Below are 13,804 nucleotides of genomic sequence, written 5' to 3'. Positions count from 1 at the left end.
AGAACTAGAAAACTCTCAAAAGAGTACGCTCCAACGACCTCAATGGTCCAAGGACCTTCCCCCAAACCCCACTCAAGCTCCACAGCTGACTTGACCGTCGGAGGTACCACGGGGAAACTAGCCCCGTACTCCTGCGATTCTTACATGTGTAGGTTATCAGCCCACCCCGCGCGCTCAGAATCGGGTGTAAAGTCGGAGGAGGAGTCGGCCACAACATTCATCCTCTCCCTTCTCCTCGGCGTCGTCAGGATCGAAACTACCTCCTACGGCAGACAACCCCCATCGATTGTTTGTTCACGAACATCAACAATAAACAATTATGATTTTTTAGTGAAAATGGGGGATATTCTTGGATAAATTTAATAAGTATTAGATCTAAAATGAAATACAATTAGTATTGATAATAGAATATTGTAATAAAAATAATAATTGATTCATTATATTTTTTGTGATGAAGAAGTTGAAATCAGTTATGCTCCAATCTGAGATTGAGTGAGAGATCGAGGATAAAAACTTTCTAGTATTTCTTACTATAGGATCATGCGTCGAAAATTTTGATTGTTTGTGGACAAATGAATTGATCTAAACATTTTATTTTTCTTGATACACCAATTATCCGGTAGACAGATATTAATAAAGTAACTTTTCAAAAAAAGTAAATATAGTCCGGTGTATTTTATTAATATTGCATTAGAGATCAGCTATTGGATCAAGATATGAATCATAAACGTCCACTAATTCAATATAGAGATTTATTTGAAGTGAAATTAACACAAATGCCTTAGAAATGCCGAGATAAATGAAAAGATGAACTGGGCTCCGACCATCCAATCAACCCTTAGAGCATCTCCAAGGGGCCGGAAAAATCCGGCCCCTTAGCTAGATTAAGGGAGAATGAAGGGGAAGGTGCTCCAAGGGGCCGGAAAACTTTCCCCTTCACCCCAAACCCCTTAACTCCCTCCCCAAATTAAGGGGAAGGTTAAAGTCCCTTAACCTTCCCCTTATAATTTTATATTAATATTTTCTTTTTAAATAAAGTTAATGTATAGTTAATTAAATTTAGTTAATATATAGTTAATGTATAATTAATACTTTTAACATGATTTATATAAATTAATTATTATATAAATTAATTATTTATTAAATTTTAATATGATTAATTAATTTAATAATTATATAAGATAATTTCTTACTTTAAATTAATTATTTATTTAATTTTAGTTATTAATATTTAATTATTTATTCATTTATAAATAAACCATATATTTAATTAAATCTTAATCTATAAAATTAAAACACTAAATATGAATAATTAAGGGGTAAGAGGACTTTTAAGGGGGAACCATTGGAGGAGAACTTCCCCCTCCCTTAAAACTCCCCCTAGATTAAGGGACATTGTAAGGATCCCTTGGAGATGCTCTTAGACCCCGTTGCGCCAATCTACGGTGCGTGGCGTCACAGGATCAGCTGCAAAACACACAGCCTCTTAGTTTATCTAGTTTCAGCCTGAAACTTACACGTGTCAGGTTGCGACTCGATATTTTTAGCGTTTTGTGTGCAACGCTAGGCTCAGGGTTTTTTTTTTTTTTTTTGCCCCCGGAACGTTCTTGTTGGTTGCCCGTTTACAGGGAAAGTGCCATAATTAGTAAGTAAGAGGTCCGGCACTCGGAATGGGGATCCGAAATCAGACCATACCAGTATCTAAAGTTGGGAAAAGATTTGGTACTCAAGTACTACTATTGCTCATGTTTTCTGAGTGGCATATTATGGTAATTTAAGTTGAACGGATGGGGGCTGGTTTTCTCGATCTGACAGCATCTCCAACGTTACTTCAAAAACTCATTTTGACGTCAAAAAACATCAAAACTATCTCCAAAGTAGCGTCAAAACCTGCACTATTTTGGGGTGTTGCTACAGTGTTCGTCAGGAATGGCGCAACACTGTAGATATGAAGTTTTTTCTTTTTCCGAGTTTGCCCTTAAAATTGGTTATAACAAATCAAATATTCCAACAATATCTCATTTCTCCATCATATTTCCTATTTGGTGTAAAATTTGGTATAATAGGTTAGAGATGGAATAGTGGTTTTGTGTAAAAACTACACCATTTTCGTATTCATCTATACACATACAAGTAACTATTTTATTTTGGTAGTCCATTTAAATGCTCTAGAAATTCAAGATGGTTTTCAAGAAATTATTCAAAAATTCTATGTTTAACTTGCAACAATACTACTTCTCAAATGAGAAACCAAACGACACAGAAGTGTGCTCAATAAAATCAAAATGGAGAAACGTGCAACGTATCATCACCGTGATTGATATTTTCCATTTGTGAAAATTAGAAGTCGTCAGTTTCACACATCTCCACAACAAAGCAAGCGTGAAGTCCAGCTCAGAATTCAGGCGAACGCTTACACTTGTTGAGCCTCGACTACATGCATTGGCCATCGCCTCTGCTCGTCCAAACACAGCTCCCACATTTGGCCACCATGCACGTCCCTCTCTCTCTCTCTCTTATTTCTCTCTCCTCACTCACTCTCTTTCTCTCTCTTTACTGTAAAGTGTGATTTGGATTGGGTACTCGCAATCCAAGGCAAAGAGAAAGGATTTTGCCTTTTGTCTTCATTTTGATTTTGTTTGATCCCACCAACCCGTTAGTTCAACCAATAGAGGGATCTCTCTCACTGACTCCTCATTACTAAGCAATCAAGCTCATCTGAAGACAATGCACATCCACTTTCAAGATTCATCATTACTAAAATTAGCTAAAGGATCAGCTCTTGCGGTATTATATCATGATGTATAAACACATTAGAAGCCTAAAATTGAGAAGTCCATCAATGTTAGAAAATTTACGTCGAAACCCATATATATATATAAGACAGCAGAAATGCGGTATAGAGAAAAGTATACCAAGATTTAACGAGGTTCGGCAACTGCCTACGTCCTCGGGAGCCACACAATTAATTTCTTATTAATCAACAAGAAATTACAATGCAAGAGCAGATCTCAAACTTGAGATCCCTCAATAAATACAATAATTATTACTGTAGCTACAGTGAACAATACCCTATTTAATTCTCTCTTCTATTTAATACCCCTCTTAATTCCCCCAAATCTTCTCTGAATGAGCGTTGGGAAAAGAGAGGGAGAGAAAACTGCAGCTGCCGCCTAGGGTTTACGAGAAAGGAGAAGAAGCGCGTGCAGCGCAGCCTTGGCCCTGGGGTTTCTCTTTTATAGGGAAACCCTAGCTGAGCTGTCGACAGGCTGTTGACAGCCTGGAAAGCTCGCCAGCAGCGATTCTCGCCTGCATCGACCTCGCCTACGAGCGCGTGCACTCGAGCTCGCCTGACGAAATCTCGCCTGCCTCGAACTCGCCTTGAGCGACCTCGCCTGACAGAAGCTCGCCCGCACTCGCCTTCGAGTTCGTCATCGACTTCGCCTGCAAATCCCCAAACTCGAGCTTGCATGTCTCTCGTCGAGCTTGCTTGCACCGCGCCTTCGACCTCGCCTGAGTCGCCGCACACACTCGCCTGTGTGGTTCTCAAGCTCGCCGGAGCTCCTCGCCTGCACAAGGTTTGGACTTCACACCCCCAATTCTAACAATCTCCCACTTGGAGACAAAACCGTTGTCAGTAGGCTATCTAAACAATCACATTCTCCTGTATGGCTCCACCCTCATCATCTATGCATGAAGGCCAACTGAAGTTACGCACAACTCCAGTTTATGAATGGTCACTGTCTTTATTAACATATCTGCTGGATTCTTATTTCCTTGAATCTTCTCTAGTTTCAACACATCATCTTCCGGCAGGGATCTGATGAAGTGGTACCGAAGCACAATATGCTTCGTTCTAGAATGAAATGCGGAATTCTTAGCCAAGTGAATCACACTCTAACTATCGCTGTGCAAGACATTCCTCTCCTGTTTGAATCCCAGCTCAGTTAATGTAGGCTGTCTAAAAATCACAATAGATAGCTAAATCTCCATCAAACACCGATGATGGAAGTTACAATCTGACGACTTCCAGAAGGCTACAATTTAAAGACTTTCACGTAGATCAATGAAGGTTACAATCTGACGACCTTCACAACAACTGATGAAAGCTCTAATCAATAACCTTCAACATCGGGAGTTACAATTTGACAACTCTCACATATCAACGAGCTAAAACAAAGATTACAAAATGACGATCTTTGTAACGCTTTGACAGAAAGAGACTACAAATCGACGGTCTCTTCAAACTAAGATGCGGAAATCCTCCTCGCATACCAGCATCAAGACGCACCGCGTTCATAGCCATGGACGCAGCTCAGATCCAGCTACCAACGCAGCTTCCAACGCTGCCAACACAGCTTCCAAATTGCTGCAAACGCAGCTCACGTTCGGCTACAAACGCTGCCAATGCTGCCAACGTAGGTTCCAAATCGCTGCAAACGCAGCTCAGATCCAACTCCAAACGCTGCCAACGCAGCTTCCAAATCGCTGCAAACGCAGCTCAGATCTAGCTGCTAACGCTGCCAAACGCAGCTTCCAACAAACAACCAAATGAGCTTCTAGCCGCTGCGTCCGAGCTTTCAGACACTGCGTTCAAGCTTCCAGACACCGCGTTTGAACGCAGAATTCACACCAAACGCGAATTTTATGTTTTACTCATTCAAACACGAGCTAAACGGTTTCAAAACCGTTTCCCACGATCTGAGGGGATCACAACTCCACTCAGGAGTGATTTTAGGGGCGGTTACATCCAATTAGCCCCACTAGGAAGTGAATTAAGGGAGCGGTTACACCCCTTAATCTCCTATAAATAACTAAAAAATCAGCTTAGTTCAGATCCTGGATCTTTCATCCATCTCTGGGGCAGCAAAGAAGAGATCTTGGGGGGAATTGCTGGAGCTTTGAAGATCAGCAACAGGAGCTTTCTTCATCCTTGGCTTATAGACCGATTTCGGTTAAATCAGCTCTTTCATAGAGATTCAAACTCGTTCAGAGTTCTAAAACTTGTCACGCAAGTTTTCCACAACGTCAAATCGTGAGGAGAAGACCATGTTCCAGTGAATCAAGACGTTCGGATCGTCAATGAAGAGCAAACTCGACGCGAGCATTCAAGTGAGGCACTTCATCGCAACCGTGAAGAACCCATAATTAAACAAAGGGAAAAATTCAGATCATTCTCCTCTCTTTTGTAATCAGGAAATCCAATTGTAACTGAGATTAAAGGAATACAGATCAATTTTTCTTTATTTCTTTTTACTTCAAAGTTTCCACCAAACAGTTAACAAACCCTAAAACCATATGATCTCTTTACTGGCTTCAGTCACTGCAACATACTCAGCTTCTGTAGTGGACAGAGTGACAATCTTTTGTATCTGTGACATCCAACTAACAGCAGTAGTTCCGACAGTGAATACGTAGTCGATAGTGCTTCTTCGGTTAATCGACTTCACCTCCAAAGTCTGCATCTACGTACCCTTGTACTTCTACCTCTCCTTTACCAAAGTGCAGACACTTATGTGTGGTGCCTCATGGATATCTCAGAATCCACTTGACCGCTTTCCAATGAGTTTTTCCTGGATTCGACATGAACCGGCTGACCACTCCTACTACATGGCTAATGTCTGGTCTCGTACAGACCATTGCATACATCAAATTTCCGATAGCTGAGGCGTAAGGGAACTTAGCCACACTCTCTTTCTTTTCTTCAGACTAAGGAGACTGATCCTTTGATAGGCGAAAATGGCTGGCCAAGGGTGTGCTCACTGGCTTGGCGTCACCTATGTTGAATCTCTGCAAAACGCGGTTGATGTACTCCGCATGAGATAACTGTAAGAGACCTCTCTTCTTATCTCTCATGATTTACATTCCAATGATCTTCTTTGTTGAACCCAAGTCCTTCATGTCAAATTTCTTTGACAGCTGCTGCTTCAAACTCCTGATATCATTCATATCTTCACCTACAACCAACATATCATCAACATACAGCAGTAGAATGATATAATTGGACTGATATCTTTTAAAGTAGAAATAGTGATCGGCATTGAACTTCTCGAAACCTTCCTTGTGCATGAAGTCGTCAAACTTCTTGTACCACTGTCTTGGGGCTTGTTTTAGGCCATACAAGCTTTTCTTGAGTCTGCACACCAGGTTCTTCTTCTTTTCTTCTGAAACACCTTCTGGCTGGTGCATGTATATCTCCTCTTCTAGATCTCCGTGAATAAACGATAACTTCACGTCCAACTGCTCAAGATAAAGATCTTCAATAGCTATAATACTCATCACTGTCCTGATAGTATTTAGCTTCACCACGGGAACAAAAATATCAGTGTAGTCAATTCCTTCCTTCTGCTAGAATCCTTTGACAACTAGTCGGGCCTTATATCTTCTGGAGCCATCCTGCTCCTCTTTCACCCGGTACACCCAATTGTTGTGGAGGGCCTTCTTACCCGTGGGCAACTCATCTAGTTCCCACGTCTGGTTTGAGATGAGAGAATTCATCTCATCTTTCATGGCAAGCTCCCACTTGCTCGCATCTCCATCCTGATAGGCTTCATCATAGCTTTTAGGCTCCCCTCCATCTGTCAGCAACAGATAGTTCATGTATCTCTTGTTGGGTACAGGAGGCCGTGAAGATCTCCTCAAAATCGGAGCTGGTGTGTCGGTCTCTTGCGCACCATCTTGTCCAACATGCTCTTTTGGCTGAGGATCTTCTGCATTGGGTTCTTCCGAGAGGTTACTCGGACATCATCTGCATCTACAAATATTGACTCGCTCTCTGAGTTTTATGTCTTGTGCATGTCCTTGTACATCACCTTTTCATTGAATATCACATCTCTGCTGTGGATCACTTTCTTATTTTCGTTGTCCCAAATGTGATAGCCGAACTCATCTTCACCATAGCCGATGAAAGTGTATTTCTTTGACTTGGGATCAAGCTCATTCCTGCATTGATCACTAATATGCACATAAGCTACACAACCAAAAACTTTGAGATGTGAGAGTTGTACCTCCTTTCCGCACCATACCTCCTCTGATATTATGTGATCAAATAGAACCGATGGACCTCGGTTGATTAAGTAAGCTGCTCTGTTGATTGCTTCTGTCTAGAACTATTTCAGTAGGCCTGACTGTACCCGAATGCTTCTGGCTATCTCTGTTAACGTTTGGTTCATCCGTTCAGCTACACCATTTTGTTGAGGCGTGCCGGACATGGTTCTCTCCATTCTGATCTCGTGCTCATAGCAGAACTTCTTGAATCCGGTATCTTCATACTCACCGCCATTATCGGTCCTGAGTTTCTTTATTCTTAGACCGTTCTCATTCTTGATCATAACTTTCCATCTCCTAAAAGCTTCAAATACTTCTGACTTATACTTCAGAAAGTAGACCCACACTTTCCGAGAGTGATCATCGATAAAAAGCTTCAAATACTTCTGACTTATACTTCAGAAAGTAGACCCACACTTTCCGAGAGTGATCATCGATAAAAGTCACAAAGTAGTGTTTTCCACCACCACACTTTCCGAGAGTGATCATCGATAAAAGTCACAAAGTAGTGTTTTCCACCAATGGACGCGGTGGTGGTTGGTCCTCAAACATCTGAGTGAACGAGCTCTAGCTTTTCCTTCCTGAGGGTTTTGCCACTTGTCTGAAAGTAACTCTCTTCTGCTTTCCAAGTATGCATTCTTCACACATATCTAAATCAACTGATTCTAGACATGGGAGTTTTCCCTTTGTGTGCATGATCTTTATCTCCTTCCCACTCATATGACCGAGTCTCTGTTGCCACAGCTTTGAAGTCTCATTGCCTGCAGCAACTGAGATCAAACAACGTGTACATGTTGTTATAATAGGATACTAGTCTTTTTGCCTCGGGCAATCGTCATTGTGCCATTTGAGATCTTCCAATCATCTCCATGGAAGGTCGTAGTTCGCCAGCCAATTGGCCTATGGATATTAAGTTTTTTCTCAGGTCAGGAATATGTCTGACATCCTTCAACTCCCATACTGATCCGTTCAACTTAATTTTCACCACACCTTTGCCCAGAATAGCACACGGTTGATCATCACCAAGGTATATGTATCCAAGATTTTCGGGGATATACTTCTCGAAGAATTCTTTCTGAGAAGTAGTATGGAACGACGCTCCTGAATCTAACACCCAAGATTCCTCCTTGCTCTCCAAAGAGCAGATCAATGCGTCGTCTCCTCCTGAAGTGGAAGTGATATTCACCTCTGCGTTCGCCTCCTTCTCCTTCTGTACACTCTTGCACTGATTTTTGTAATGCCCGGTCTTTCCACAATTCCAACACTCGATAGCCTTCGAGTTATTGCTTGGATTCCTGGATTTGGACCTACTGTCCTTTGATCTATCTCTGTAGTTTGATTTGCCTCGTCCGATCCCTCTGGTTGAATTTCTACCTCTTGACTATGTATGCAATACTGAAGAGGTTGTAGCTTCACCCGACTCTCTCCGTCGGATCTCCTCACTGAGAACCAGAACACAAACATCGTCGAACTTCAACTTGTGGTTTCCCGACGAGCTACTCACAACTGTGACTGTAGCGTTCCAACTCTCTGGTAGGGAGGACGAAAGTATCAACGCCCGAACTTCCTCGTCAAACTCAATTTCAACTGAACTCAATTGGGTTGTGACCGTGTTGAGTTTATTGAGGTATTGTGCTACTGACACGCCTTTCGCCATTCTCAGATTGAATAACCGTCGCATCAAATGAACTTTGTTCGCGACTAATGGCTTCTCATACATATTTGAGAGTGCTGCCATAAGACCCGCCGTGATCTTCTCCTTCGTAATATTGAACGCAACATTACGAGTCAACGTCAATCTGATAATTTCGAGGGCTTGTCAATCTAGAAGGATCCACTCATCTTCCTTCATCAACTCCAGCTTCTTCCCCAATAGTGGTTGATACAGATTTTTTTGATAGAGATAATCCTCTATCTGTATTTTTCAGAATCCGAAATCTGTTCCATCAAACTTCTCAAAGTCTCTTTTTTTCTTCATTTGCGGCCATGGCTCCACTTGAATCTGACTTCCTCTAGATCGTTTCAGGCTCTGATACCAGTTGTTGGGAAATTTACGTCGAAACCCCTAAGACAGCAGAAACGCAGTACAGAGAAAAGCACACCAAGATTTAACGAGGTTCGGCAACTGCCTACGTCCACGGGAACCACACAATTAATTTCTTATTAATCAATAAGAAATTACAATGCAAGAACAGATCTCAAACTTGAGATCTCTCAATAAATGCAATAATTATTACTGTAGCTACAGTGAACAATACCCTATTTAATTCTCTCTTCTATTTAATACCCCTCTTAATTCCCCCCCAATCTTCTCTGAATGAGCGCTGGGAAAAGAGAGAGAGAGAGAGAGAGAGAGAGAGAGAGAGAGAGAGAGAGAGAGAGAGAGAGAGAGAGAGATTTCTCTTTTATAGGGAAACCCTAGCTGAGCTGTCGACAGGCTGTTGACAGCCTGGAAAGCTCGCCAGCAGCGATTCTCGCCTGCGTCGACCTCGCCTGACGAAATCTCGTCTGCCTTGAACTCGCCCTGAGCGACCTCGCCTGACAGAAGCTCGCCAGCACTCTCCTTCAAGTTCACCATCGACTTCGCCTGCAGATCCCCAAACTCGAGCTCGCATGTCTCTCGTCGAGCTCGCCTGCACCGCGCCTTCGACCTCGCCTGAGTCGCCACCCACGCTCGCCTGTGTGGTTCTCAAGCTCACCGGAGCTCCTCGCCTGCACGAGGTTTGGACTTCACACCCCCAATTCCAACAATCAATACACTCAAAAGCTTATGAAAAGGGCTGACTTGGGCATAAAAGCAACCCAAACTTGGATTTTGTGGGCTTCTGCAGCCTGGATCTGGTTGGGTCAAGGCCGAAACTTGCTTGATTTTTGCAGTAGAATCTAAACATTTGATTTGATTTTAATTTTTTCCCCCCAATGAACATTGGATGCTATAAATAATGGTATTTCAGGTTTAATTTTTATAGGGTTGGTTGCAGATCCAGACAAACATTTAAAGAAGCATTATGAGAATATACACATCAGACATCATAAGAAAAAGAAAGGAGGGGGAAAAAAGAACACATAGAACAGGCATCGAAATTTGAAAGAGAATTTCAACTTTTTATTATTACTAAATCAAAATGCTAAATATCGTTCTCGGGTACAAATTCAGAATGTCTCGACTCCTGCAAGGACCTGAATACTAAACAACAGCACCAATACAAAACCTATACTGAAGCGACTCCTGCAAGGACCTGAATACTAAACAACAGCACCAATACAAAACCTATACTGAAGAAACTATCTAATTCTTGCTCGAATGAAACTCCAATCTCTCATGAGGCTTCGCCCCTTCAATATCCCAATCATCACAAGTAGTGCACATGAACTCAAAATATATACATGTACGCTCTCCCATAAGTCACATGAATACATTCTCTGTTGTTGCCATTGTGTGTTCTAACAGTCGATCTCTAATTCTTCGTGTTTGTTTCTGGCTGGTTAGTGTGCCAAAGTTTCTGCATTCTTCAGATGTTAAGGTTTGTATTCAAGTGTACGAGTATTTATATAACAATTCAGAGTATGCCACCTTTTTTCTTTATTCTGATCGAGATCAGTTTTCTGTTATTATTCACAGACTGCTTCCACTGCGATCCTCTTCATGGTTCCCGGACATGGGTCACCTCCGAAATTGTCAGAGTTTATTGTTACTGCACATGATTCCTGGCCGATACAATTCTGCATAAATAAATAAAAAGTTTAACTTGTATTAGATTTTTTTTTTAAAGAGAAAAAACTATATAGAGCATAAAAGAACCTGATCCCATAAGTAGAAATATCACTCACATTCTAGCTGAGTAAGCTATATCTAGGTGGTATTATAGCATATAAAACCAATAAGCGCAAAAGAGTTCATTATTGGATATAGAAATGTATAGCAATCAATATTTCAAAAAACAAACAATTAGCCGACAATAACATTTCTTGAGAGGCTGATCAGAAAACTCAAGACTCTCTCGAAACTTGATCATTCCTCATAAGCGTCATTTTCTGTGGCTCATAGTGGAAATGCTTTGTGGATCATAATTCAACGTAAAAAAAATTGAGAAAAAAAATTACTAGTGCATCATATGCTTATATGATGTGCAGAAAGCATTCAATTAAATGATACATACGTCATAGAAAATGGAAAGTTTTCAAAGTTATAACAGGATTTCAATATAGGGCACTTAAGTTATGATATCCTATATAAACAAGATTTGAATATTGTACTATATATTACATGTATCATAAATCAATAAAGTGAGTTGGGAAGAACGGATGAAAGTTTACCTTTTCAAAAGGATCATAAGACTCATGGGCGTGGCAATTTCCCTCTGAAAAGCTCCCACAAACTCCATTCGGAGTACCAAAGCTCGCAAATTTTATCTTGGTCATCTTCTGTCCAGGACTACAATGTAAATGTACCCTTGATCTCTCATAGTCCTTAGTATGCCAATTTCTCATCGATGGTTGCCACTCCGAAACATCAGCACAGGCACTCCCTATCGATCTTTTTACCAAAGAAATCCCGGTAGGATCACCACCCGATTCCTCCAATACCACCAACAAGTTACCAGTTGGATTTAACCATGAACGAGGTACATGATACCTGAAATTTATCGTGATAAAGTTTTTAAGTTAAGTTTCATAAAGAAGGTGATAATTTTTAGGTTAATTGTGGACTGACCCCTAGTACTATCTTCCAATTGAGGATAGACACCTTGCAATTCAATTGTTGCAGATAGACCCCTTACTCTATTACCCTCTGGAGGTCTATTTATTGAAAAACAATTTTATCTTCCTCCGAATTAAAAGAGTTAAAACAATAATGATCACTTTCTTTTTTTTCTTTTTTTTCTTTTTTTTTTTTTGGGGGGTACAATAGAAATACAAGGGGTCTATCCGCAATTGGGCAATAGTAAAGCGGTGCAGATAACCCATACTTAATTTAAGGACATAAATAAAGCTTACCATCTTTGAGAAGCCTCCCCACAATTTGTCTGGCATTTTGTTTCGTTGTAGCGTCCACGATAATCACAGGGGTTGCAAGTACCGAAGGCTTTATAACCAGGCCAATACCGTCCAACATTTTGTCCATTTACCCATATTTGACCTTTTCCCATACTGTTCATATCCAAAGCCAATGGCTCGTTTCCATCTGGCGCGTTGAAGAGAGACTGTTGAAAGAATAGAACATGGTCAGAACTTCATGCTCATCATTAGTTATTCATGTACCGGTCAAAAAATATTGAAAATGCATAATTTTTAGGCTGCAGGGAGCATTTGAACCCAAATTCTACCTGTCAAAGTTCGAAATGCAATCATAGTTGCTTAAACTGAATATTTATGCCATTGATTTATATTTTAAACTAGGATATTTAGAATGTCACAAAATAAAAAAAACCAAATGTTTTGAGAGTTAGGCTTCAAATTTGAACAGATGCAATGATCAGATTCAGGGCTTCGAAACATCCAAATATGGTTTATTCACAAACATGATGTAACTTTTAAAACATGTCGAATATGTCAATTATATAATCTAGAATTTAAAGTGTTTCAAGTTGATTTGGCAGAGTCGATAAAGAAATTTGACACTACATCCTGAAGCATTCATGTATAATATAATTAGATAAAGTAAGTTGGCCACATTTGATGAAGATGCAAAAAAGTCGCAGGGCAAGTTTTCAATACATAAAGCAGAGAGGAATTAACTGGAGTTCGATATTATTTTCTGCTTATATATGCTCTTTTTTCTCAACGTAAATTGAAATTTTTTCACTTAATCATCGATCAATAACAATATCTGAAAGTAAATGGTCCTAACCTTGTACCATGTGAGAGGTTGGTCTTGAGATGCTTGACCCCACTCGACGCTCGAACTTCCGGTAAGAGAATGAAGTTTCAAATCTTCCCCTTTCAAACCAATCTGCAAACAAACATAAAAATCACTGAACCTGCAATCTTTATTTTCATTCACAGTACTAATTTGAAGGCAGCTAACCTGATAGCTCCATTTTTGCCATGTAAGGTCTCTTCGTCCCTCATTAAGACCATTCAGTGTAACTGGACCAAGCACTCCAGCATTCCATGTCTCAAAATGCTCCCCGACATTCTTCAATTAAATCAAAAGTTTAATTTGTTTATGGTTGTTACCAGCTTTTCTACAGGAAAAAGTAGGTAAAGCAAACTTACAGGAAGACCAACGGAAGCACTTAACAGAGAAATCTTATTGCTGCCTGAACGTAGCTTAACATCTCCAGTATAAGTGAGTTTTGGATTTTCAAGACTACCACATGCTGTCCCTGCAGAACAGGAGGAAGAAAAATCCAGGTCATCCAATAAATGGTTTGTCAGAACTGATATCCAAAAGAAAAACCATAAGTTTCAGCCTAGCAAATCACATGACAAAATTTTAGGTGATGTTGACAAAATATGTTTCGTTCAATTAGAAAAAGCCTGGAGCTTAAAATGTGACAGTTTGTATTTACCTCTGAAAACTTTGCTTCGGTTAGAATGAATTTACTATCTATATTGCTAAACTCAATTTTAGGTGATGTTGACAAAATATGTTTCGTTCAATTAGAAAAAGGCTGAAATTCTTAACTAAACCCTTTTTTTTAATTTATTTACTAGTACTCCGGTGCACACGATGTGTGTGCATGCCACAAAATATGTGGGAGTATTGTAATCAATCTGTCAAGGAAACTAATAGATAGGAATTTGGATGGTC

General features: G+C 40.3%; 1 protein-coding gene across 2 annotated transcripts in view; it reads right to left on the bottom strand.

Moving 5' to 3' along the window:
• LOC109822022 (beta-galactosidase 2-like) overlaps nucleotides 10,355-13,804 on the bottom strand; it is a 14,068-nt gene continuing 10,618 nt past the window's right edge. Inside the window, exons 14-20 of one of the 2 annotated variants that reach the window (XM_020388182.1) lie at nucleotides 13,267-13,376; nucleotides 13,076-13,186; nucleotides 12,899-13,000; nucleotides 12,046-12,251; nucleotides 11,365-11,683; nucleotides 10,622-10,770; nucleotides 10,355-10,550 (exon numbers count right to left, since the gene is read on the bottom strand). In XM_020388182.1, coding sequence (XP_020243771.1) covers nucleotides 10,660-10,770; nucleotides 11,365-11,683; nucleotides 12,046-12,251; nucleotides 12,899-13,000; nucleotides 13,076-13,186; nucleotides 13,267-13,376 — 959 coding nt within the window. In that variant the 3' untranslated portion in view covers nucleotides 10,355-10,550; nucleotides 10,622-10,659. Of the gene's footprint in view, nucleotides 10,771-11,364; nucleotides 11,684-12,045; nucleotides 12,252-12,898; nucleotides 13,001-13,075; nucleotides 13,187-13,266; nucleotides 13,377-13,804 lie in introns of both variants that reach the window. The other variant, XM_020388183.1, reaches the window with a different exon arrangement.

Source organism: Asparagus officinalis, chromosome 8 (genome assembly GCF_001876935.1).
Source record: "Asparagus officinalis chromosome 8, Aspof.V1, whole genome shotgun sequence".
NCBI lineage: Eukaryota > Viridiplantae > Streptophyta > Magnoliopsida > Asparagales > Asparagaceae > Asparagus > Asparagus officinalis.
This window is presented reverse-complemented; position numbering and strand designations above follow the sequence as displayed.